This window comes from Pteropus vampyrus, unplaced genomic scaffold (assembly GCF_000151845.1).
Source record: "Pteropus vampyrus isolate Shadow unplaced genomic scaffold, Pvam_2.0 Scaffold11, whole genome shotgun sequence".
Classification (NCBI taxonomy): Eukaryota; Metazoa; Chordata; class Mammalia; order Chiroptera; family Pteropodidae; genus Pteropus; species Pteropus vampyrus.
In genome coordinates, this window is record NW_011888792.1 from 13982379 (window position 1) to 14010240 (window position 27862).

At 37.9% G+C, this 27862-nt stretch overlaps 1 protein-coding gene across 3 annotated transcripts in view; it reads right to left on the bottom strand.

Moving 5' to 3' along the window:
* Positions 1-27862, bottom strand: part of ERAP1 (endoplasmic reticulum aminopeptidase 1) — a 33778-nt gene that overhangs the window by 2218 nt on the left and 3698 nt on the right. For 2 of the 3 annotated variants that reach the window (XM_023523487.1, XM_011378369.2), the window contains exons 2-19: positions 25177-25717; positions 23248-23386; positions 20561-20695; positions 18231-18351; positions 17359-17513; positions 16898-17011; positions 15576-15707; positions 13425-13556; positions 13214-13285; positions 11769-11923; positions 10174-10253; positions 9425-9608; positions 7933-8089; positions 7096-7280; positions 5843-6004; positions 5251-5391; positions 4632-4713; positions 321-767 (exon numbers count right to left, since the gene is read on the bottom strand). In XM_023523487.1, coding sequence (XP_023379255.1) covers positions 612-767; positions 4632-4713; positions 5251-5391; positions 5843-6004; positions 7096-7280; positions 7933-8089; positions 9425-9608; positions 10174-10253; positions 11769-11923; positions 13214-13285; positions 13425-13556; positions 15576-15707; positions 16898-17011; positions 17359-17513; positions 18231-18351; positions 20561-20695; positions 23248-23386; positions 25177-25703 — 2829 coding nt within the window. In that variant the 5' untranslated portion in view covers positions 25704-25717 and the 3' untranslated portion in view covers positions 321-611. Of the gene's footprint in view, positions 1-320; positions 768-4631; positions 4714-5250; positions 5392-5842; positions 6005-7095; positions 7281-7932; positions 8090-9424; positions 9609-10173; positions 10254-11768; positions 11924-13213; positions 13286-13424; positions 13557-15575; positions 15708-16897; positions 17012-17358; positions 17514-18230; positions 18352-20560; positions 20696-23247; positions 23387-25176; positions 25718-27862 lie in introns of those variants that run through there. The other variant, XM_011378361.2, reaches the window with a different exon arrangement.

Consider the following 27862-nt stretch of genomic DNA (forward strand, 5'->3'; position numbering starts at 1 on the left):
AATTACTACGATGTAGAGATGGAAAACGCATGGACAAGAAGGCCACTCCCCTCAGAGCTGAGACCTTCAGTAGAAGCCAGTCTGAGGGGACCTGCGAGGGAACTAGGGAAATAAACACCTCACCTCCTCTTACTTCCACCCCAGCTCCATCTGCCTTCCTGCAAGACCGACCAAGAGGGCAGGAAAGCCTGATGATGTGGCCCTACAAGTAAGAAAGCAGACCAGGCTTGTTCCAGCTTAGTCACTGATCTGGGTGGTCACTCACTGTTCAGTAGTCTCCACTGTTCAAAGTGTTCCGAGAGGGAGGACAAAAGAGCTTATGAATGACAAACACGTGGGGAAGAGCGGTCTGGAGACTGTGGGGTTTAAGTATAAAATATAAAATGAGAATAAGGTACTGTATTCCTCCACAGTGGGGATGCCACCTTGGGTTTACACTGTGGGGCAACACCTGTAAATGAAACTCGTGATAGGACTAATCAGATGGATAAGGCGTTGAAGGAGGAAGTATCTTCAGCAGAAGCCAAAACAGCCATCTCTAGTTTGAAAATATTCACATCTGACAAAATTTTGGCAATTAGAGATCACAGGAACCGGCAAGGAACGAATTGTTACAGCAGTTCAGGCTCTTGGTTTTGGAGCCACAGTCTGATTTTATCAAAATTCTTATCCATCCAACGTATGTTTTCCTCAATGGTTTCAATTGTTTGTTGGACACAACGGAGCTGAGAACCATTTTCTTTCAAAGAGCTGAAGAATCCTTTTACCTTGTGAGGAAAAATTGGGTTTTTAAAATTTTGCTTTATTATGTTACACAAATAGAAGTTCAGGCTAGTTAAAACTGAAGCCAAAATTCCAGTATTTGTCAAAATTCTATATAGAAGGCAGCGCCAGGTGTCTGGATACGATTATGTACACAAACTTAAGCTACGTGAAATGAGCTCATGCCTCATGATGTCAAGTTTTGTTTTCTCTTTGTAGTTTTTGTATTCATTCACAGTTGCCAGATTCTAAAAGACTTCACTGTTTACCATTTTATAATTAAGGTTTAATTGAGTGTGTCTAATGTCTGTTATATACACAGATGCAAACTTAAACTTTTTTCAACATGACATCTAAGAGCAGAATGTGCAGAGCATCATCTTTGCCAAGCAAAACAGTTTCAACCACATAAGCACAGTCTTTCTCTGTGGGCCTGGCCTGTGTGTTGTGATAGAAACACTGTGGGGAATGGGGTTCTTAGCAAGTTACAGTGGTAATACGCCAAACTTTGCCAAGCTTTTGTTATCCTAAACCACACTTCATGTGTTGTTCCCTCCAGATAAAATCCACACAAAATTCCCCATGGTTTTAGAGAGATAAGAGACTCTCGGCTATCTCCTTGAAAATATTTTTGTTGTTGTTTTGGCTGGGTATCTTAGCCCCTTTAAGCTCGCATGAGGGATAGGCTAGCTTTGCCATAGCATTGATCATTGTGCTATTCTGTTTCACCTTAAAGGGTTCTTAACCTTTGCCCATAAATTTTCACAGCATTAATCCATCAACTTTTGATTTTGTAGACAGGAAGCAAGTCTAGGCCAAGATGTAGTATTAATGCAGCATAGATTCCAGAGAGTTAATTCCTGAAAAATCCATGTCAGAATTCATGTTATGAGTTTGGAAATAATAGGGTAAGAATGGGTTTTTGGAAGATCAAATTCCAATTTTAAATAATGCAAGGTTGTTTTAAACTTCTCAGTGCAATGAGCTGGAGGCACGCCCGCTATAGCAACCTAGAACACACTTATTCTACTTCGCTGTCTTGCCTTAAGTTGTAGCTCAAACTACTCTTTCATACTCTCAGAACTCAAGATTTATATTCAATTAAAAATCGCTCTGGGTGCTCTTCGACAGTCAGGCCACATCAGTAATTTTGCCAGTTGGTCAAATTACTTAATCCTGAAGGAGCCTGTCATGATGGTACCACTAAAAACTGACCTGTAAGAGCTGTAACAAAGCCAGCTGTTAACCCTTGCCTTTACATTTTTCCTGACCCAAAATTCTCTCTTCCATCTGCCTTGGGAAATGCTGCATCTCGTCAGAGAATTTGATTCAAACCTGCCTCGAGAACATTTCCTGTGCAGTAAACAGCAGGCCATAGAGATAGAAAAACAAGTTTATCCCACTAACTTATCTGACCTTGAACAAAGGATTCAATTTCTCTGGGACTCAGTCACCTCATTTGTTAAACAAGGGTCAGAGCAATGGTGAGGCTGTAGTTATGTAACACAGGTAAGGTTAAAACCTAAAACCCTGCATGTATCAGGGACTCAGCCTCATCCATTTATTCATGAATATTTCCTCTGGTATTTATTCATCCCTTTCCCCTAATTACCATGCTAGAACTGAGGATGAGGCAGTGAATCAGGCAACCACCCTATCCTCATGGAGCTTAAAGTCTACCTGGGGAGACAAGCAGTAAACTATTGTTACTATAAACTATTGTTACTATAAACTATAGTTTCTACCAATAACTAAACTAAACTATAGTTTATAGTAACAATAGTTTATAGTAACAATAGTTTACTGTAACAATAGTTTACTATTGCTGTGAAGAAAATAAACTGGGTCTATGACAGTAACTGAGGAGGGCGGGGTGGCTTACTTTAGACAGAATGGTCAGGAAGCTGATACTTGAGCTGGAGCCCCTAAAGGAAAAAATGAGCCTTTCCAGTGGAAAGCTGGGGAAAAGAACAAGCCTGTCAGAAGCTTAGGCTTAGGGTCAGGAGAAACAGCTGGTGGCCCAGAACCAGGAGGAGGCTGAGTGGCTGGAGTGTTGTGAGAGTGAACAAGGAGAGCAAGCGAGAATTGGCCCGAGAGGTGGGCAGGAGTCAGGTCATCAGGCTTGTGCACATGGGAAGGAGAGGTTTGAAATTTATTGCAAGAGCATTAGTCAGGGTTTCAAGAAGAGGGTCAGTCATGGGCTGATTTTCAGTTCTAAATGTGGAAAATGGTTTAGTTAATGGCAAAGTGATAGGAGGGAGGCCAGTTAGGAGGCTATCACCAGAGACCAAGCTAAAAATAGCAAAGGCTTGAATGGAGTAAGGGGCAGATACATATGCCAGAGACAGAGCCAATAGGACTTAAGGATGAATTAGATGAGAGGGGAAGGAAGAGCTCAGGTTGGCTCCTATGTTTTAAATGTCAGTAGGGTGTGATCTATTATGACAATATCTCAGGCTCTTTCATTTCTATGCCTTGCCTCAGGGTTTTTGCTCCTGATGTTTCCTGTGTACACAACACTTTCCTCCTAGATATGTGCATGTCCTTTACTACCTGCTCAGATGTCCCTTAACCTTCCTATAAAACAGCACCATTCCCTACCCCAGTCACTCTCATCCTTGCTTTATTCAGTCTTCAACCTGACATAGATTGTTTGTAACTGTCTGATTCTTAGATTTATTGGTAGAAACGACAGGGCAGGCGCTTTGTCTATTCTGTTCGTCCTCATAGCTCAGAACTTAAAACCATGCCTGCCATATCGTAAGAATGTAACATCTCGAATGAATTAATGAGAAAACGAATGAACAAGTGAATGAAGGAAATGTTTTGCTGGTCTATCGACAGCTGTCTAACTAGTCACAGCCTATGACTGTCATCACAGAGAATGCCTCTGCTATAGACCTCGCTGGAGCTCAAGCCTGAAATATAATGTGCATGTTAATTTCACAAGCCTGGGTGAGGCTACTGAAAACTGGACTAAAGCTAGGGGATGTGATATTTTTGCATTTTCAAAGCACTCTCCCTATATTAAGCTAGATTATGGTGTGACTATACAATGGAACTATTTCTAAAAGATATTAGGCTCTCGGTTTTTATCTAACTGCAACATATTTTTAAGCAATGTAGATTTGTTCTACAACTTTACTATAGAAAATATTATAGAAGGGACACAAAACAACTATCCATACATCAAATTCTTCAGAACTTAAGACTTGGAGAAAAGTCTACTTTTATGGAAAACTTATATGTTCCATGGTTCCCTCTTACCAGACAATGAGAATAAATCATACTGTTTTCTCATTTTTCTTTGACTGCTAGGAAGTTGTGATAAATTTAGGGTACAATTGCAATAAATTATCCTCAGCATAAATCCTTAATACGGTTACCTCTTTCCATTATGCAGCTTTTTGTTCTTTAACATTTCTTTTATACATGGACCTAATAAGTTGCCTAAAATTCTTTCTGAAAGTAGATGGCATATAAACAAGTGCAGGAAATCATGAACTTACAGAGTGGAGAACTAGATCCCAGACCTGCCTCTTTTACAATAGGGAGATGATCACTTCAGTTATTTATACCCTTTAAGATCACTTTTACCATCCGAAAACAGAGACTAAGTGTTTCAAGTAATTTTAAGCCTTAAAATTTTTAATAGTAAGGCTAAGACTTCTTAATGTGTTTGGGAAAAGGCACAGTTTTCACTTGTTCATTTGTAACTGATTTTCATTTATGTCAAAACACCATATAGCATCCAAAAAGAATATCTACTAAGTGACAAAACCTGTCTCTCTAACTCATCACACCCTTATTTTGTCTATCCCATATTTATTAGCTAATTATCACTTAAGTTTAAAAAGCTTTTTCTTTACCTCTTCAAGCCGTGCTCTTGTGGAGAATTGATTTGTTGTTCCTATTACCATGTAGGCTATGGAAGGTGAGCCAAGTTCAAACCTAGAAACGGAAATTGTCAAAATACATTGTGAAATATTTATTCTTTTAAGATATTTTTAAGTACCTCACATATGTTACAGCATTTAACTAAAAACTGGTTAGGCATGAAAAACACAGACATGATGCTCACCCTTCAATGGGTTAAGATCTACTTGCAAAAAATATATACCAATAGCTAAATAAAAGGTAAAGTACCCCACCTCCCCCCAAAAAGAGAGAGAGATAGAAGAAGTAATGCTACCAGAGTTAGACAAGGGCAGGTGCAAACAAGTGAACGTGCTGAGGAGGGAGGCTTCAACTGGGTCAGTGCGTGCAGGAAAAGGACTGTTCCAGTTTGAATGGGAAACTTGACTATCCAGCTTTATTAGCTAGCAATGAATTAGAAGTTTATATTTTCTATGCATATTTTAAGTAGCTCTACCTTTCTTCAATCAAAAAATCCCTTTAAGACTATTACTGTTGTTTTACAAACAAAGCAAAAACAAAGCAAGATTAAAGAACTTTTCCAGTCATAGCACAATTTTTGGCACTACTTACTTTTCTACAAGTTTATTCCAGTTTTCCCTCAGAAACTGCCAGGCCAGTGGATATCCCACTGGGTTTCTACCAATAAATCTAAGAATACCTGGAAACTCTTGAGTTTTTATTATATCTCCCTTAAAACTTTGGTCTAGTAGCCTAAAATAATAAAAGAAGAAACGTTAGCAATGAACAGGCCCTGAAAAAGTTATGAATGATTTCAATAAAATTATCTCTGAAAAAAAAAAAAGTTAATTTGCCAATAACAAACACAAAAAAGATAAATAGGTAACCAGAGCCCTGATAAACTCGTTATAGCTACAAAATAAAAACTAACATATAGTATTTATAATACCCATTCTCATATATTCTCTCATTTGCTCATAAGCATAGCTTAAAAGGGTATATTTACTATATATTTCTAAATGTGTTATTTAAAAAATACACATATATATACTCCTTTAAATGTTTTTCCTAACACCTGCTTCCTCCTAATTATCATACTCATGTGTGCCCAGGAGAATAGGCAATTCCTGGTCAGGACAGATGCTGTAAGGACCTGAGCTAATTTAATTCTTCTTGGCCACGTGAACATGAGTGAATTACTCACCACTGAAGCTTTTCCTTATTTTGGCTACTACAGAGGGCAAATTCAATTTGGTTTTTCTCTGTATTGGACAAAGAAGACTGATATTTCTTATAAAGAAAATCCCATCCTTCAGAGGTCTGGGCCCCCACAGCAAACACTGCCAAGGTCACATCACTGGGCAGTCTGTGAAAAAGAACACACGTGGTAAGAATCTGAGAAAAAGGAAGTGTGTTTGGTGCAGAATGGTGACCAGTTATGAACTGATAAACTGACCCCATGATCAGAGAAATATACCTAGAAATAGAAACAAAAATAACATCTTTCCTTGTTACACTTTATGAAAGAAGAGAAAGTAACTTACAACCTAGAAACTAGGTTGTAAGTAGCAGTCTCACAAATGTAATGTGAAATGCCACTTTTATAAATACCTAAGTATCTAACATACTTTAATGATGCTAGGTGACTCAATAGGCAGTCACTTTTTAAGCCAAAAGAAAAAATTTAAACTAGACTCAAAAAGTAGTTCATGAACAGAAGTCAAGAATCCAGTAGGACCACCGTTTGTCAGCACTTCTTTAAATAGAAGCATGTATACTGTTGGCTTAGTATATCCTAGAGCCTTCCACCTCTAACCCTACTTGCTGTTTACCCTGGACCTGTGTATCACCTGGGACTGAGAAAAGCCTGCGTGAGAGAGGGTTGAAAGGCTGCTGGGGCTGCCCACCTTGCTGTTTCTGCCTCCAACCCCTTTGATCTCCATCTGATGGACATTTTTATACAGAAAACAATAAAGATTTCCCTCTCAAAAAAAAAAAAATGAGATTTAAGCCCCAAATATAAAAAGAATTAAGTATAGCAAGAATTAAAATTCCAGCTATAGGAAGATCCTACTTTGCTTAGACCATGTCGGCAAATACTGTGCACTCTCTGTCAAGGACTCTGGAGACCACTGTGAGATGCGTTGCTTCTGTTCCTGTCCAATCGGGCTGTCTCAGTTCTGATAAGGTTTTTTATCCTTGGCTATACAAAATGGGAATTATTCTAATTCCATTGTAATTCTCCAGATATTTGGCTTCTGTGTATAGAAGTTCCTTCCTGGCATTTCTTAAAACAAGGTGAGAGATACATAGATATATCTTAAAATTTTATTTTCCCAAAAAGAGCAGCAGGAGAGTCTTGTCTATTCTTTTTTTCTCACAACATTTAGTACTGATTATGGAATATAGAAAAGATACCCATTACATGAACAAACTGGTAGTTTGGTAAGGACAGACCTCAAATTTCCATTGGCTTCCTTCCACTCTCTGAAATAGCCTTCTGCCCTTTGCACGCAGGGCTGATACCTGCGCACACAGGCAAGGAGGAGGAGCTGACTCCGCAGCATTCTCTCTGAGACTGAGCCATCGTCAGTCCAAGTCTGTTTATCAATGAGGTTCCTCAGCAGCCTGATGAGAAAGGCCTGAGGGAAAGCCACATGTGTCACCGGTACTGTCACAGGACATCTCTTATGTTAAATCTAATCCAATATACCCTCAAGCAATGGGGAATATTTTTTAAAGCTTAATGTAATGCTTATTTTTAAAACCATGCAGTTCTGTTTATATTTAATTATAAAAGGAGTCAAAAACAAGAAATAATATTTTAGTGTTTACACAACAATCTTGTATAAATTTGTCTTTATCTACTTAAAATCAAGATAAACTGCCACTTTTAAAACAAACTAAAAGAGACAGTTTATATGATTACATTTTTAGAAAAAATTATACAACAGGACTTTATCACATCTTGCCAAAAATAAGTTTTGTGCTGCTTCTTCAAGCACCTGAGTCTCAGAAAATCTTAATAGCAATCATCATAATACAGAAATAAAATAAAGGATCTACATTAAAAAGGGAATAACATCCATGAAAATTAAATCTCATAGTGCTGTACCTATTTTTAGTGCCAAAATGAAACCAAAATCTTTGCTAGTCAATCCGAATACTGAGTTAATTTTGATTTACTTTAATATATATCAAGACATATATATGCACACAATGATAAGAACTCTTTTCCACATCCACACAAAGCAAATCACTTACGTAACTACTCAATTTATTTCAGGCTTTTACCTTGAATTGAGTTTCCACTTCATTCATATCTCTTTTCTCCATTAACTTATACATAGGTATCAGCTCATCCAAACCTTGGAACACGGGCATAATTTCAGTTTCATGTTTCAAGTACAAGGTTAAATCCAAGGCTTTTTCAATTGGCAGCTTTCCAATGCTGATCAGGAGACACCATGGTTAGTAGTTTAAAAAAAAATTCAGCAAAACTTTTTGTTTCAAAAGACATTTTAACAACCTTCCAGCAAAAAATTCAATCAGATATAAATGTCCCTTATAAATAATTATATTAGTATCTTTTCTGTCATGAATAATAACACAACAGTGGAGGAAGTTTCTCAAACAGCTAGGGCTAACTTGTGGTTAAGACAAAACGGAAGCATGTCAGTGTCTGTCCTATGAAATGCTGGACTGTGTGCTGAACTTCCAGAGTAAGATGGGGATTTTTATCAAAGATCTTTCAGGAAGCCTGGTAAGACAGATTGCCACTTGGTCAACAGTATGAGTCCCTGGGATCAATACATACTCTTCTCCATTCCAAAAAGAAACTGAATTTAGATATAAACTCTTCATTATAGAAGGTTGGTATTAAAAGGCTCAGTGGTAGGGCATATGCTTATATAAGTAAACACAAAACCCTCTAAGATTTGAGCACTAGTATGCTATGGAGGGGAATAGTTTTAGGCATGAAGAAATAGCTAGGCAATCCCTGTCTTTATCCCCCATTACTTTTGGTAACCTCAAAAAGACCCAGAAAAGGACGAATGCAACATTTGGAGCAGAAGGACATAGGGTATGATGAAAATTATAAATTATTCCTTCCCACCTGAGTGATTCCCCTTAGGACTTCAGTTCTGCCTAAAAGCTAAAGAAGTTGTGAGTTTTAGGCTTGTCTACCATTTCCTTAAAAACCATCGCCATGGGGCAAAAATTAGAGTGAACACTATGCTCAACAATGAAAAGGTCATTTGGTTGGGCCAAATTTTATGAGCTGTAATCCATAAAGACGCAGTGAAGTCCTGGTATCTGGGTGGGGGAGGGGAGAATCCCTCCTTTAGTCAAGAGATGATGCAAACAACTTGGGCCTGGGCCACTGGGTATTCTGAGAAGGCGTCACGATTGTTAAAGACCCAGCAGGGGAAAAACCTGATGTGTTATAGCAGGCCTGAGAACGTGTAGGACCAGGCTCCAGGGACTAGGCAAGGGGCTCCTCCAGGATATTGGTCTCCTGGTTTTCTACACTTCTGCCTCAGTGTGATCTGAGTTGTTAATGGAAAAGATTAAAATACAGATTCCGTCCTTTACCTTAGCCAGCAAACACAGACAGGAGGTTAACCATAAGGCTTAAAGCAACCTTGGATTATTAGAAGAACTTAGGGGAAAACACCCTTTGACTTATTAGCAATCAATAATTTTCATCTTTAGAAATTAAGAAAGCAGGTGATAACACACCTGCTTTCAGAACTAAACCAAGACCCTGAGGAGCTTGTATTACCTGACAAGCTGAAATGCATTGTTAATGAGACTGGCTCGATCATTACTGCTGATTGCTGTGTGTGTTTCTTTTAAAAGGCCAGTCAAAGAATCCCATCCATCATCCTCATAATGCACACTGTAATAGCCATTCATTCCCACATTAAATTTGATCCATTCCACCTCTTCTGGGAGGATGAGCACATCTAGAGCAAATAAAATAAATCATAACTTCATTTTCTCTTGACTGATGAAAGCTCTTCTGATCACAGACTGGACCACACAACTAAAAGGCAAGTTCAATACTGAACAATTTCAATACTAGAATGAGTTTCATATTGAATACATTTCTTTTAGAAACCAGAAAACAGCTTCTCAATAGACAAAAGCCAACACTAGCTTCAGACATCAATTCTGTGAGATTAAGATATCTATGAGAAGAATGCAGCCACGTTCCAGGCCATACATACTATATAACCCAGCGGTGTTAACAAAGTAATGGAGAATTTTCACTAGTAATCTCTCCCTCTTCATAATTCAACTGTTTTAATCTCTACCTGGCAAGAAACTAGCCTTTTTTTGCAACCAGGCAGTATTTTCAAACCTATATCCTTCACTGGAAATTGAAAACTAAGCATTTGCTGAGAATAAAGACTAGCCCGATTCTTTTATTTTAACCTAGATAAATAACCAAAGAAACTTAGTATCTAAATCCTGCACATTTCTGTAGTTCTGCCCTAAATTAACCTAGTTACCTTCCCAACAAATTACCTGTTTTTGTCTTCAGCAAAAATCTATGGGTGGAGTCTGATTTGCTGGTGATGAACGTTAATGGAACATGCCACATATACCTAAAAGAACAGAGGATAATGGTTCATTTGTTGATTCAATTTAACAAGCAGGCACTAAATCACCTGTCATGTGTCAGGCACTAGCTAAAGAAAGAATGGTACCAAAACTGCAATAGCCAGGCGATTAAAACATCCCCAGCCTGTTTTCCAAGTACTATGCATCCTTCTTGAGTTACTTGAGTAGAGCCAGGAATTTGGGCTCAAGTGAGCCCTGTCAGCCTATACAGTGTTTGGTTGATTGGGGTTCAGAGGGCCTATTTTAAAAATTGTGGCCACTAGTAATGTCATATACGAAGAACATAAAGTTTCTAGGGAATTCCTACTGGGATGCATAATCTGAACCTGATCATGAAGAAACAGCTGAAACCCAAATCAAAGGACATTCGGCAAAATAAATGGCCTGTTTTTGCCAAAAATGTCAAGATCAAGAAAGACAAAGACTGAGGAGCAGTTTCAAGGAAAAAGGACTAAAGAAATGTGACAATTAATACAATGTGATCCTAATACTGAATTCCGAACCAGGATTTTTTTCTTTTGCTATAAATATATTATTAAGACAGTTGGGAAAATCTGAATAAGGTTTGTAGATCAGATAACAGTATTGTATCAAGTTCATTTCATAACTGATATTGTGCTATGCTTATGTAAGTGAATATTATTTTTTAGGAAATACTACAGCGAAGTATTTTTGGGGTAAAGGAACATCATTTCCACAACTCACTCTCAAACAGTTAAAAAAATATATATATATATATACACACACACACACACACTCTCTCTCTCAGTTAAATATATATATATATAGCATAAATGTAGAGATATATAAAGAGAGCATTTTTTTGAACTCTGATATTTTAGATTTTATGTCTGTATCTATACAGACATAGAACAATATACAAAGAAGGTGAGAAAGAATGATAAAGCAAATGTGGTAAACAACATATAGCTGGATAAAGAATATATGGGAATTCTTTGTACTCTGCTTGCATAAGTCTAAAATTATTTCAAAATAAAAAAAATCTTTAACTAGTGTCCATCTAGGTCAAATTGCAGTGTCTCATTTCCTGTGATGTCCTTCCATAGCATTAAGCAGACAACAGTTTCAGGATTTAACTTAGACTTCCAAAGAAGAGAATCAAGTCTTCCATAATTCCCAGAAATCACCTAAATGTTTGTTCTAGCTCCAACCCAAATGCCAGGTACTATTTGTAATTTAGGTGCAATTACTTAGATTGGAGATGCTTTCAAGCAAGTCACCGGAAATCACCATCCTATCAAACTATAAAACATGAAAATGTTAATATAATTATATATCATTAGCTTTACTGAGATGAACCAAGGTTTAGAGCTACCTTCAATCTCCTGGGGAGACGGTGGTATATAAGTCAACTTTATAGAATATAGATTTGATTGAAATGTGTCAGAACTAAAGGGCATTATTTCAAAAATAAGTTTTTATCCTACAATGCAGATGTTATCTAGGCAACAAAATGAGATTTTCTCCAAGAACATTACCCAGTTTCTGTAGTGTCATCAGCTCCCTTCATATAGTGCTCTTGCTTCATGTGTACATTCCTCCCTCTTACTGTGATGGTTATCAGGGGAAAGCCCTTTTGCAGTGTCCAGGTGTTCATCATGGTCTTCACATCAAGGCCTTCCTGCTGCCAGTGCTGGTTTATACAGAAAAAGGCAAATGCATGACCCACTTAGACCCAACTCTAAGATGAGACAGAACCCAACCTTGTGCTAATAGAGCTGCTACCAGTTGATAACCTCCTCTGTGAAGCTCTTCCTCATCCCTCCTTCTGCTCCCCAACCCCTCCTGACCCTACTCCCTTTCCCCACTGTCTCCAGCTATAGCATGCTCTCTGTTAAAGCACTGGCTGTTTACTTTCCATTCTCTTCCCCTACATATGTATGTCTTGAGAATAGATACATCTGATTCTACTGGGCATACCTTGGGCTTGACACCAGGCACAAAGCAGGCATGTGAGTGAGTGAATGAAAGTAGAGAAGGGAAAGTGGTCAGGTGTTCAACACCTACGTAATTATGCTGGCTCGCAGACGAGGAAGGTGGGAAAAAATGTTCAGTCATGAGCCTGTACTTCCAAAGTGATAACACCCAGATGGCCCACCCTCAACTGTCACAAACTCAAAAGAGAATATAGTCTGATACTAAAAAAGCTTTTCGGAAATATTTAAGAACTAGTAAAAGGATGAAATATGCTTGAGAACAAACCTAGAAACTACTGAATAAAACCATCTCTAAAAACAAAAAAAGCCAAGAAAAATATAGAATTCTGTTAAATCTTTAGACAATCCCTTAGCTGCCTATGAAAATATTTATCCAGATAGACTCAGACTGTTTTGTAACTAAGATGTTATGAATTCTTTACAGCTGATTCATTAAAAACACGAGTTAGATCTAAATTCATATCCCCACTCTGAAATTTACTAACCATATGCCTTTGGATTTCTCATTCTCATCTGTAAAAATAGGGATAACAGTACCCTACTCATAGGTTTATTGTGAAAAGTGGTGGAGATCACACACATAAGTGCTTAGTATGTGCCTGATACATAGTAAGTGCTCAAGAATTCTCACTGTCATTTTTTTTCACAAATAAAGAGCTATGAAAACAATTGACATACCCCGACTGATACAGCCCTAACCTCCCACAGAAACATGTCATAAATTCACTGCTTTACAGAGAGTGAAGCTGAAGAAACTAGTGTCAATTAGACATGTTACCAAAGAAGGCTGTGCAGCTCCCTTGTGTAGATAATTTTTAAGAAAAATTGATAAAGGTTGTCAGTCTGGCAGAGTTTAAACACAGTCTTATCTAGGGTGAGAGTGATATAATCAAGGACCTCAGAAAGACTGGCACAGAGCCATCCTTCAAAGGTTATGGAGTAAAAGCATGTGCTGAGGGGTAATGTGTACAGATGGAAAAACTTACTGAGGACAAGGATGAACGATGACTTCTAGAGCAAAAGCCATCCATCCTCTGTGCGCTATCTGTAGGGCAAATCTAAAAAGCAAAAATATATACATCACTCTCAATTCTGTAGAAAACATTCATGGTTCTTCTCAGAAGGATTAATACCATGCAGAAAAAAAATCATAAGCCTGTCAATTCCAAACGTAGAAATACACAAAAACATACTCACACTTGCCATACTATTCCACAGGTCCTCGTTTTTTGTGTTTTTATAGCTATACTTCTGGAGGTACTGTATAATACCATTTTTAAATGCCTCGGCACCAAGATAATCCCTTAGCATATTCAAAATACAAGCTCCCTGAAAAGACAATGTAAATAAGTATTAGCTATGGCTTAGATTTGATCTAGTCAACCATCACACTCTATTGTGGAATAATTCTTTTAGTGTGAAACATTTTAAATGGCGATTAAAAACAACTAGAGAAAGTGAGTTAAACTTTGTCCTGATGAGCCAGGGGACAGAACATGACTATTTAGTCTTAATCCTCTGAGGACTGCTATTTTCTATCAATAACCAAGCCTTCCTGTGAGACAAACTAACACTGTCTACCAGCTCCCATTATTCACAGGTGAGTGGACCTTGAACCACCACGTGGCTTTCCCACTGCCACTCCGGGGCAGGAGTCAGGGGAGTTGGTACAAGAAGAGGTGAAAGCAGCGGTGAGTACCGGCTAAGGAATGGTGGAGCCCAGGCAGCCTAGAGCACAGAGGACTGGGAGGGCAAGAGCAGCAATGAAAAAGGGAGCAAGATATTCTGTATTCCAGTGTTAAGAGCTCTTTTCCCCTCTCTCATTACTGTTGATTGTGGGTCACACATTCATATATCTCCAATGGCCAGAGTGGTGACATAATGAAGTAGTCCAAAGTTAAGAAAATTGCTCTTTGATATTTTCCCCCTATTTAAATTTCTATTTAAATAGAAATTTCTAAGCGTCAGGAATTTCCTTTCTCTTTCCCTCTTCCCCTCTTTTAACATACCACCTTCTTTTAAATCATCTTTTTCTAAGAAATTATGATTCCCTCTTCCTAGAAATCCCTTCCTACTTCTTTTTGAGAAATCCTCAATTTATCTTTTAAGATATAACTTGAAGTCTCCTTTCTGGGGGAATTTCTTAGGTTCCCTCAGGGTAGAGGTAGTCTCTCTCTCTCTCTGGCTGCAGAGGATGGCGGGGTCACAAGACAGGCAAAGCCTGGATTCCTGAATGTCTACAGGAAGTGCATATACCTGCTAATAAGATTGATACTTTCATTTTATTGAGATATAACTGACATATAACATTAGTTTCAGGTGTACATGATTAAATATTTGTACCTATTGCAAAATGATGACCATACGTCTAGTTCACATCTGTCAACATATACTTACAAATTTTTTCCTTGTGATAAGATCTTAAGATCCTTAAGATCTATTCTCTTAGCAACTTTCAAACATGTCATTCTTCATTAACTAGTCATCATGCTATACATTACAAACCCATGACTTTTATAGTAGGAGTTTGTACCTTCTGATTTCCTTCACCCATTTTGCCTACCTCCCATGACCTGCATCTGGCAACCACCCATCTGTTCTGTGTCTATGAGCTTATTTTTTTTAATAGTCCACATATAAGTGAGATCATAATATTTGTCTCTCACTTATTTCACTTAGCATAATATCCTCAAAGTCCATCCATGTTGTCACAAATGGAAAGGCTTCATTCTTTGTGGCTGAATAATATTCCATTGCATATATATACACACCATACACCCTTTATCCAGTCACCCATCAATGGACATTTAGGTTGTTTTCATATCTTGGCTATTGTAAGTAACGTTGCAATGTGGAGTTAGTGTCTTCATTTTCTTTGGAAATGAAGTAGAATTGCTGGAACATACGATAGTTCCATTTTTAATTTTTTGAGGAACCCCATACTGTTTTCCACAGTGACTTCGCCCAGGGTCTGGGGACCCAAGTTAAACAATACAAACCATTCCTGAAGGCGCTGAAAGATAAGCTACACAAGGGCAAGAATTTTTGCCTAGTATAAAATCAATGCTCAATACAGATTTGTTGAACAATAAATAAAAGGCAGGGTTCTTGTAGGCATGAATTTTCAATTTATGACAGAGTAAATGAAGAATTGACTTTAGATTATGAGCCAAATTGCAAATTAGACCTAAATGAGTGAACTCCAGCCAGCACTGGTCAGAATAGAAGGCATTCCTTCTGGGGTGCTTCTTATGAAGGGAAAGTCACTCCACAACACTGTCTATAACCTCTCTATCCCAGTATTTATAAGTTTAGTGTCCAAACTGCACCCTTATAATCCATTTTTACCTTTTCATAAGAAACATCATCAAACATCTCCCGAATCTGAGCAGGATTCTCTACAGGTGTGGACACAGGGTGTGAGGAATTCAATGCATCTACTTCCATTGCATTAAAACACTTGCCAAAGAAATAATCTTCCTATTGAGACACACAAAAAAAGAGTGATTTATATTTATATTTGATTTATATGATTTATATTTAGATGAAAAACATGAAAGGATAGAGGTTTGATCTAGGGTTATATGTTTATACTTCAAACTTCTGGTCCAATGTATTCCATATTTATAGAATTTACATAATGAAATAAAATTTGTCTTCTAAAGAGCATCCAAGAAACAATGACTTTAGGTAAACATTTTAGGTTTCTTTTATCTTAAATATTTACTACTTTAAATTTCATATTAACTTAAAAACCATTATGCCTATAGATAAACAGCAACAAACCAAGAAACTAAAATGTATAGTGATTTCAACATCGCCAATCATCATTTATACTATTTTAAAGCAAAGGAATTTAGCTTTAAAACTGTGTAGTCAAAGAAAAAAATGGAAGAACAAATTCCAATTATAACCTGTTTAGGGCATATGATTCAACAGAATAATATACTTACATAATCATTTTTAAAGATTATGTAGAGACATAGAAAAATATTTATGATCCATTGTAGTATAATAATTATATGTACATTATAAGTACATATAACTCAATTATGCATACAGGAAGATGAAAGTTGAAAAAATGAATATGCATAAATCAAAGTCATTATAGTAAGGTTTTTTTTTTTACATAGTTTACGCAGTTTTTAGAATTTTACTGCATGTGATTTTCACAAGTTAAATACATGATTTTTAAAGTAAACATGTAGAGGTTCCAAAGCATTAAATCTGTGGCCCATATAGGTTCTAGGTTCATATACAATCAAATGAGCAGTTACCCTAATTAAGCATAATCCATTTGATTTGGCAAGTAGGATTCTCTACTGAAATAATAAGAATCTGTACCTAATATTTCTTCAGTGAGTAGCCTGGAGGTTGGGAAAATGATATGGAACAGAGAGGCTGTAATTATTTCTATTTCTCTGATTATTAAGGGAGGACAAAATTTAACACTCAATTTGATAACAATCATAGATTCACAATCCAGTTTGGAAATTAGCCTTTGAGATATGTCTTTAAAGTTCTCTAGCATTTTGAAAACAATTCACATCTAAACTCCTAAGGAAGTTATTAATCTACAAATTCTATAATCAAAGATCAGTAAATATTTTCCAGCAACACTGAATAAAACAACGGATTAACCTAAAATGTAAAAAAATACTACTTCTTACAACTTTCAGTTCTGGATGAGTCACACTGACAGATACGAACTCCATAAACTTGGCAAATCCTTCGTTTAGCCAAAGATCATTCCACCATTCCATGGTGACCAGATTCCCAAACCACTGAAAGGAAAACATTACTCAGATTATTCACACGTGTCTATAGAGATTGGATTACATACCCGGCCATAAACATAAGGCCATCAGAAGGAAACATTTTTTATGTGTGATATCTGTTATAAAGATGTCAATATATATTTATATAATAGTTTATCAAAGTAAAAAAGAAAAAAAACCTTTCAACATGCATTATAAAACATGGTACTTAATGTTTAAAGAAATAATTTTCCCTACAGAAAAAAGACAGTAGAAATCATCAGTAAAATATTTGAATAGCCTCACACGTCCTGTAAAAGCGGTAACAGATGCAGTAAACAACACTTTTTAAAAAGTGTGATTGAGCTCTATACCTGGTGGGCGAGTTCATGAGACACAATCATCGTGATGCCAAGCTTACTGGATGCAGAAGACTTTTCAGCATCAAACAATAGTGCAGATTCCCTATATGTTGTCAGTCCCCAGTTTTCCATAGCACCAGACTGAAAGTCAGGAATAGCAGCAAGATCTTGGGAAAGAAGCAATAAAAATATAAGCTACACATTGCCAAAACACACTAACTTTCAGAATGAACAGATACAGAGATCAAAAGAAAATCTAAGCTGCCTATGCAGAATCATGGAATTCTAGGCAGGAAGAACCTTTCACAATGGAGAAAAGGGGCTTGGTGACTCATTCAGTCACTTTGCTACTGTGTGACAAAGTCAGACTTGGGTCTCCAGACTCCATTTCAAACTCTGACAAGGAGTTTGGGATTGAATAATCTTAACTGCCTCAAGAACCCACCATACTTTGAATGCCCAAGACCCCCATTCACTTAAAAACTTCAAACAATAGTTTTAAGGGGGTCTTATAAGAAAGAAATGCAGATTTTCTTATTCTGTGTAAATTTATTCATTCAAAAAAATTTATTGAGCATCTATATTCCCACCAAGTATGTGCTGATAATAAAAAAATTGCAGTATAGTTGAGTTTCTCTTTAAAGTCCAAAGGCAAATTATTTCCATGCCTTGTGCCTCAGGAACTGCATCAAGATCTGCTTTTACTATCATAAGTTTATTGTATAAATCAGGGGTGAATAGGATTGACCCAATGGTTGACACCTGCCAGGATTTTAATGACAAGGTACTGCTGAGATAACCACAGGGATGCCAATTAGGGTGATATAATCAATGACTGGGGTCATTAAATACCAAAATTTATAATATCTGTGCAAAACCTCTACCTTGTTTGGGTAAGGGATATGGAATGCTAAAATAATCCTCGTAAAATTCTAGAAGAGTCACTGCAGCATCCAGTGCATAATCTGCCTGGTTTATCTTGTCTGGCACAGCATACACAGAAACCTGGAGAGTAAGGTACAAGAAAGTTATTCATATATCCCAGTGGCCTCTCTCAACTATATAGAAGACTGATCACACCCTTACTATAAGGGTGAACTAGAAATAACCACCCCCTTCCCCAAAATGACTGCAAGGGAAAAAATCTTATTCAAACCTTGGTCCCATATGGGAAAGAATGGGAGACCTCCTCAGAAAATTTGTAGCTAAAAGTAAAACTTCAGGCCATTTAGCAGCTGGGCTCACAATAACCAGGTGGTCCAAAACCTGGCCAATAATGTAAAGTGGTTCCCAGGCTGGTAAGTGCCCCCAGTCACCTGACAAGAGCAAACAAAATTCTCTGTGAAAGAATCCACCTTCAACTCAGGTACTAAAGTTCACAGACATAAATCACAATATACACAAAGGAACAAGACACCACGACCAAGAGCCAGTAGAAACCAAAGACTAGAACCAGATACACAAACACTTCAGCCATTACTATTACTAGACAGAATATAAAATGTATGTTTAATATGTTTAAAGATATAAAAGGACCAAAAACATTAGTATGTAAAAGGGTTCTGGGACCCAATCCCGATGTGGGTGTGTGTGAAGGAGGTTCCTGCACATCAAACAGTTCAACACCAGCTGGGTACCCTACAATTTAACTCAATTCTGGCACTAACTGGAAATAGCTTCAGATTCCACAGGTTAGGGTTCAGTTCTATAAGACTGTCCCCTCCCCCACTTCAGATGCCAGTTGCAAGTCCAGGTTGTCACCTGTGCTTCTGAATTAAGCCAATATAAATTGGAGGTTTCAACACCCCCTAGTTGGGTTCGATTAATTTGCTAGAGCAGCTCACAGAACTCAGAAAAATGGTTTACTTACTAGATTATTGGTTCACTATAAAAGGATATAACTCAGTAACAGCCACATGGAAGAGATACATAGGACAAGATATGGGGAAGGAGAGCAGAGCCTCAGTGCCCTCTCCTAGTACACCACTCTCGCAGCACCTCCACATGCTGACCAACACAGAAGCTCTCCAGACCATCCTTTTAGGTTTTTATGGAGGCATGGACACAGGCATGATTGATTAAATCATTGACCTTTAGTGGTTGAACTCAATCGTCAGCTAGAGGTAAAGGGGGTGGGACTGAAAGTTCCAACTCTCCAATCATAAGGTTGGTTCCTGGAAACCAGCCCCCAACCTTAAGTTACCTAAGGACTTTCCAAAGATCACCTTAATGACATAACAAGAGACACCTTAATCACTCCCTTAGGAAACTGAGGGTTTTAGCTCTGTGCCGAAATCTGGAGGAAGACCAAATAGGTATTTCTTATTATAAACCTCGATATTACAGTATGAAAAAGACATTACAAAAAGAATCACTCATAAAAGATTCACAATAGTTGGCAAATTGAGTGAGTGTTTTAGCTGAGTTTCACTGCTCAATTTAGACTACGCCCTACATCCAAGCCTCAAGGACCACCTTCAAATCCCCAGGCAAGTAGAGATCTCTCAACAAGCATAAGAAGCCTCAGCCCTACAGGAACAAAAGGCAAGTGAGCATAGAAACCCTAACTATTCGGGCCTTAGTGAAAACCAGCACAAATAAATGAGGTATCTTCAAATAAAGTGTCCTGTCCCTACTCGCCAAAAAGACTTATTTACATTCAGCCCACAGCATACAGTGAATAGGTTGCTCACTACACAATGGTACAAAGACAAGGGACAAGTGCTCCTTGAAATCTTTTTCTCCAGTATTTCCTGGCCCAAAGGCTCCCCCCAGAGCCATTTAATACCCTAAGCAGACAGCTCTATCTTCCTTTCTTCCTTCAGCCAGAAATCTCCTGCTCAGATAGTAGCATTCATTTCCAAATTGCAGAGCCAGAAGCAACTTTGGGACCAGAACCCACTGCAGGATCTAGTCCAATTTATACTTTAAAGAAGTATAAATAAGTTCTAAGGGAGCAGGGCCAAGGTCAGAAAGCCAGTTAGTAGTGGAGCCAGGACCATGGCCCAGGCCAGGCCAAGCCTCTCCATGTGTTTTCATTATTAGAAACTCACCGTATATATGAATGAGCATCTGTGGCAAAAGGATGACCAACTATCCTGGTTTGCCTGGGACTGAGGGGGTTCCCAGGATATAGACTTCCAGTTTTAAAACCAGGACAGTTCCAGGCAGACCAGGATAAGCTGGTCACCCTATATAGCAATCACAGGTTTACCTTGACTCCGCTCTTGGTCATCTTGCTGACAGACTTAAAATCTGAAATAATGAAGGCCACCAGGTAGGTGCTCATCTTCACAGTGACATCAAAATGGTCTTCTATGAGTCCTTCAGCAACAATCACGGATTTAACCTAAAATTAGAATAACTTAAATTATCAACTAATTCAATTATCTAATATATCGAAAACATTTTATAGAGATTTCCTATCTACCAGGTATAATATTAAAAGTATGTGGCATGACATTTGTATAATTATTTTAAAACGTCTCTATCCAATATCTGATTGTAATTTAGGTATCAAGGCCCAACTCTTCAATTGTTTTTTACTGAGATATAATTCATATACCATAAAATTCGCCATTTTAAAGTACACAATTCACAAGCTTTTTATTATATTCACAAAGTTGTGCGACCATTACCACTTAATTTCTTTTAAATAATCCAGATAACTGTAAACTGACTCATATTTGGTACATGGGGATGGAGAATATGAATGGGACAAAGCAAAACTGAGATTGCTAGTTTTGCCAAGATGTAGTCCACTTGTCCTTAAATACAAGTATGAGAATTATCTGCAACTGCAATATCTAATTTAATTATGCAGTAACCATATGCAATCTAAAAAGAGCTTCTGTTTTCCAAACAATTGAAAGTAACCCATACCTGGTCCCGACCCTGCAAAGCTCCTCCGAACTTTGATTTGCTTCATTGGAATCAGCTTTTAAGTTCAACCAGGAAGCAGCCTTGCAGAGTAGGGTGGTGGTGATGGAGGTACAATCTAAGAGGTCTGCTCTCAAAGAAGAAAATCCAATACCTCAGCTAACATAAGGCACTGGGGCAGGATCCCTAAGGAAGGACCCTCCAAAACTAGCCTGGGGATCCATTGTTAACACATGCGTATTTCTTGTAATCTAATTTCCACCTCTATTTCTGTACCCTGGTCCTTCTTAATACCCACCAGCTGGTGATCCATTGGTCATTCAAACTCTAACTCTGATAGCCAACCTGAGTTTACACTTGAAGGAGCTAAAATTAACTTTTCTTTTTAAAATGCCCTCTGCCCCCTTTAACCAAAATTTCCATTCCTGAAGTTGTGCTAATTATTAGGAAAGTAAACTAATTAAACTGATTCAAATTTAAGTGTGATCAACTCCTGCCCCAAACACTTATATCTTCCGATCATATATTTTCTTTTCTGCCTCCAAAAAGATCCTTTGAGAATCCATTGCTCATCCTCTCAACTCCATGTCTGCGGCCTGAGTTCAGGCCACACCTGTTTTGCCAAGGTGAGGGCTTTCCTGTCCAAGGGGCAAGATTATGTTAGAGATTTTCCTATTCTCAACAAGTACGTCCTGTATATCCATTGAATTAGACTCCAGTAACTTCGTGAAGCCTCTGGAGCTCCTGGCCTTCCCCCTGCAAGCCTATGAATTTCTCCACCGAACTTGTTCCCTCAGTCTCTCCTTGTTCCTTTATTCTCCTAAGACTGTAATTCCCTAATTACAGACTTACTCCCATTCCAGGGAAGCAATACCATAATACTGGGGGAGAGAACCATAATTTAAGAAAGCCTGTTCTCTATCTCGGATTTGTATTAGCAAAATGGCAATTGTTTCTCATCTTTTTACATATAAATACGGTAGTGGGAAGACAAAAGTTCTTGTCTGACAGGAATCTGCAGAAGGACTCTTTTCACAGGGGACGGCCCTCTAGGGGGCCTGTTGGAATCTTGTTTGAGGAAGGGATCCTTAAGGTATTTAGTGGGGGATATCGAGTTTCAAAGGTCGAGAAGTACTAGAGGCCGGTCTGTAGTGCTCTGGGTCCCTTCACGAGAAGATATTGCACGGGGATGAGGCGGAACAGCCTTCAGGACTCTGGGGAAAGCCTAGTCCACCCCGAGCCTCATCCACAGTGAGCCTCTCTGAACAAAGGACGCATGTGCTTCAAGAGCTGATATGCTTCCATTGCAGAATGAACTCAGCTGATGTTTTTTCTAAGCCACCGCAATCATAAAATAATGGCATTTACTGAGTTTTATTCATTTGGCACAGTCATCTTCTCACCAAATTCAGAGGAAACACTGTCCACAGCTGCTTTGAAATTGGAGAACAATGGTTTCTTTAAAGGAAACTGAGCTACCTATCATTACTTAACCTTTAGTACCATAATATTCTGAAAAGATCACTTTTTTCCTTTTTCTGTCTGCCCAATTTCATGCAAATGGTTAAATTATATAGTTAATATTAGTATATAGAAATTATAAAACAAAAAAAAACACTATATACTAGAAATATGGCCTTATTCGACAAAGCTTTCTTTTCAAAGTCGTTTTAAAAGATTATATGAGAAAATGAAGCTGAAAGTGTTTCGTGAAGGGTGTTCACATTTAAACCTGACCTGAATTCCTTATAAAAAGTCCCTCCTATCAGCATTGATGGCCTACAATGTCACTCATAACTGAAATTTTGCATGTTTTTAGGGATAATTTTTTCTATGACTACAAATAAATTGTTGCTTGAAACAAAAGCATGAGTTGAAAATGAAAAAGAAAAGTTAGCAATTTGTCAGGCAATAAAACAAACAAAGCAGGTGCCCTGAATGTTGACTATCACTGGGGTAATACAAGTCATAGCCAATCAATGGATTTTTCCTGTGAGTAGATGCACAGGAGTTCAGACTCACCAATGGCATATTGGAGATGGCAAAGTGCCTTGGCTCCCTTCTGATCTTGACTGAAAAACTTGCTTTGAAGGCAGGTTCATCAAAGCAGGGAAAGGCCATTCTGGCTGCAGTAGGTTCAAACTGTGTTGATGCAAGTATCCTAAAATTATAGCAAGTGAAATAAAAATACAGCATGAAGCGCCAAAGACTCTAAAATAGGTGTGTGTGTATGTGTTAATTCTTAAATCTACCATAGATTTATAGATTTCACCAGTAAAGAATATCTTTTCTATGACAAAGCTATCAAAAACTAAGTTAAAATACAAGTAAAAAGCTGGCAAAATTGATCAAAAGTTATTTGACAAAGGGTTAATAGCTTTAACAGATAATGAGCTCTTAAAATGAGTAAGAATATACCCAGCAATCAAGTGGAATAGCAGGCACAGGTCATAAAAAGGCAACTCACAAAAGAAGAATCTTTACAAATAGTAAATATATAAAAAGCTACTCAACTTCCTCAATAATTAATGTTAATTAAAGAAAGATATCCGTTGGCTTTTTGTCTCTAAAAAGATAACAAAAATACACAGAATTGGTTAGAGGTAAGGAATATGTCAAGGGATATCAAATATTTATTTACAGACCCTTCGACTTAGCAATTTTACTTCTAGGCATTTATTCCAAAGAAATGATTTACAAAGATGTTCGCCCAAGTGTTGCAGATGCTGAAAAGTTGAAAACAACCTAATCTCCATCTATGGAGGATTAATTTTAAAAAATCAGTGAACATATATTTTGATAAAGTCATTAAAATGATGTATAGGGATAGTCATTTATGTAAAACATCTCATTAACATATTTTAAAACTCTCTTATAAAGCAAAAAACCTAACAACTCCAGTTACATAAACTATGCATATTCAGAGAGAAGTCTAGAAGGATGTTCCCCTAAAATACAAGTAGTGGTTACCTTGAGAAGCTATCAGGGATAAATTTTATTTTTTAAAAATTCTTTTTGGTAGCATGTGACTTTTTTTAACCTCAAAAAAAAAATAATATGAACTCAGAAAAATAAGTAGTATAATCTATTAACAAATAAAATTATATTTTAAAATTCAGTACAATATCTCCCCAAATAAATTACCTCCTTAAAAACAGAACTAAAGCAAGACAAGTGTGGATCCCTAATAAAGTTTTCACTGTGAGAAAAGTATTTCCTCTATGGAAACTATTTCTTGTTCTGGATTGAATTGTGTCCTCTAAAAAGATATATTGAAATCTTAATCCCTGGTATCTGTGAATGTGAAATATTGGGAAACAGGGTCTTTGCAGATATAATCAACCTAAGATGAAGCCATCAGGTTGGGCCCTAATCCAATAAAACTGGGGTCCTTATAAGAAGAGGGCAATTTGGAGAATGGCCATGTGGTAACAGAGGCAGAGACTGGACTGATGTAGCTTCAAGGCAAAGAATACCAAGGAACAATGGCTACCACAAGCTAGGAAGAGGCAAGGGAGAATTCTACTCAGAGAAAGCATAGGCCTGCTCACACCTTCATTCTGGGCTTCAAGCCTCCAGAACTGTTAGACAATAAATTTCTGGTGTTTTAAGCCACCCAGTTTATGGTACTTTGTTACAGCAGCCCTAGGAAACTAATACATAGACCAAGAGAATTAAAATGTCTATTACATCCCAGAAATCTAATTAAATAAACAAATACGTATTTACTCTGATAGAATTGGAAGCAAGAAAATTGGTTAAACAGAATGAAAAAAGATTGAAAAAACAAGGAAAATAGACTATTGCCATTTCTAACTCCGCAAAGAAGATCCAAAAGGAAAACCAAAGGAAGAATTGAACAACCCACAGAATTCTAAAAGAATCCATCTGAAATAATGTAGTGTGGGCGGCAGTTGAAGCTTAAAAAAAGAAGAAGAAAAAAAAAAATACCTCACTTCCCCTTCCTTGGTTCTGTAGGTGCTTTTATAAAATCCATGAAAATTCTCAGAAAGATTGCCAGCATAATCAATGACAACTGTGTATGGGAGCCCAACAACCAGAGGCTCGGGAGCCAGAAGTGCGATTTGCTCATGAGGTGGGTATTCCAGGACTCTCAGTGGTTCTTCAGACTGCCTCTCTCCAGCTCCATTCTTGAGGGTGGCCTTAGATATTTGCAGGTGGTTACTATGCAAGATGATAGCACTGGTAGGCTGGTTGACTGTGATTTCTACTGCTGTGGTTCCCTCAAAAGTCAGAGTGGTGAGATTTGCGTGGATCATGAGATTATAATGAACTGGGATGATGTGCTCGGGAAGTCGCATTTTATTCCAAGGAAATGGTGTTCCATTACTAGCCTTTGGAGGTGTAGTTTCAGTCCCCCGACACCAGGAAGAAGTTGATGCAGTTAAGAGAATCAACAGTGAAGAGAATAGATATGACATGGTTCCAAGTGGCCATTTCACGGGCAGAAATATCATCTTCTTTGCTCAAACTACCTCAAAAAAAAAAATAATAATAATCACTAAAATATTATCAAGACAGCATACTTTCAGAATGTATCCACCCAGAATTAGCAAATATAGATACGAACTTTCAAAGGTATTAGGTCTTTTCCCGAACTTAAAATTACCTTCCCTATGTTATTGATTCACAAAAGAAGTTAGTTCATGGTTAGCAAAAATCATTGGCACTTACTAAAAAGCATCATCAGTTTTCAAAATTAAAATTAATGTTATCAGTAGGGTTCTTGGTTGAAAGTAACAAAGCAAGCTCTGGCTGAGGATCCTGAATAGCTCATTAAATAGGTCACAGAGTTACCAGGACATTTGGGTAACCAGGTCCATAAAAAGGCAAAGATGCACAGCCAGTACCACATCAGAGAAACATCTGACCAGGTGCCCACTCCCCACCCACACTGGACCTTAGAGGATGCTGCCCTACTGCCCTGGAGATCAGATGCTGACACCACCACAGGCCCCTCTAGAATGAGTTCTCCACTGGCCCCTGCTAATTTACATTACTTGTTTCAGCTTCAGAGTCCCAACTTTGTACTCTGATTGTCCGAGCCAAGGTAAGGTGTCCATACTACCAGGCAGAGAGGTAGTGAAAGCAAGAATCTGGACTTTGCAGCTTCTGCAGTAGGGAACAAGCCTTGCTTTCCACCCATCAAATCTAGAATTTCTAAAACAAAAGAAGTATACCAAGGTGACAAAGATGCAGAGTAACAATGGGGGGTGGGATGGGGAAGCAAGTATCCATAACGGTAACCTTTAGAAACATCAGTAACTTTGTCAAATTGTCATTCCAAAAGTTAATTTAATATTTATTTAGCTAGGAATTACTTAAACAGTTTATGGTGATTTTCATGATTATGTGTACAAACACAACAGTCACCTGGATTCTCTCTTACAATCAATCTGACAAATGTGTTGAATACCTGCTACATAGGAGGCCATGTGCTGAGCATTGTGTAGGATATAATAATACACCAGACACAAATCCCACAGTCAAGAACTTCAAAACCTGGAAGGGCAAAAAACTTTCATATACAAATAATGAGACAGAACAGAAAAAGTGTGAGGTGTTTTAAGAAGAATGATAAAAAAGAGTGCGAATGGAATGATATTTCTAAAGGGAGAGCGATTTTGGCTGAAGTGACTCTGGGATGCTACCATGCAAGACCAGCATTTGAGTAGGGTCTGCAAGATTAGGTCAGATCTGGAAACAAAGGGAGAGCACTAAAACCATACTAAGTGGAGCAAAGCTGGGAAAGAGCTTAAGCACAAAGGGAGAAAGTAGGGGGCTGTTCTGGCAACCAATGTGGACAGAAGGGAACCCCAGCAGAACATGACAGAACATGATTCAAAAAGCAAGGAGGCAAGTGACTACAAGACTACGCTCAAAGCATGCTGAGAGTCATGCTGCATACCCTGTTTTGCACTTTATTTTAAAGGCCACAGGACACAAAAGGAATGTGAATTTCAAGAGAGTTGGCAATCCATGCCCCGAGAACCTAGACAACTTCTTTCTCTCTCTTAAGACAAAGACACTTTTCTAATGGGTGTTTGCCAGGACAGGTCCCTGCCAGGTGAGCCCAGGCAATTATCCCTAATTCCCTCAAGCTCCTCTACCTCCTGGACATTTGGATCAGATGAGAGGAGTAGTAATGCAATGTGGATCCCTCAAAATAATCGTGGTACATGAGATTCTCCCTCCATGTCAGTGGTTTTCAACTCTGGCTCCATATTGATGTCATCTAGGAAACTTTAAAAATAACTATTGCCTGGATCCCTCTCTAGAACAATTAAACAATAATCTATGAGGATGAGGTCAAAGCATCATAATTTTTTTTTAAAACTTCCCAGAAATTCTATTGAAGAGCCAGATTGAGAACTACTAGGTAATCCTTGCTAAACCCTGGTTTTATCCCTTGAGACCTGCGTGGGGGGATACTAGTTCAAGGTAATTACTGACATGCTTTCCTGACCCCTCATTTTCCATCCTGACCAAACATAGTTAAAGGCACCTACCTCCCCCTCCCCATACAGCAGATCCACAGGCTGAACAGAAAGAATACCAACACAGTAGACACAGGCAACCAGGAAACACCATAATCCCATTTCAAAAGGCACCACCC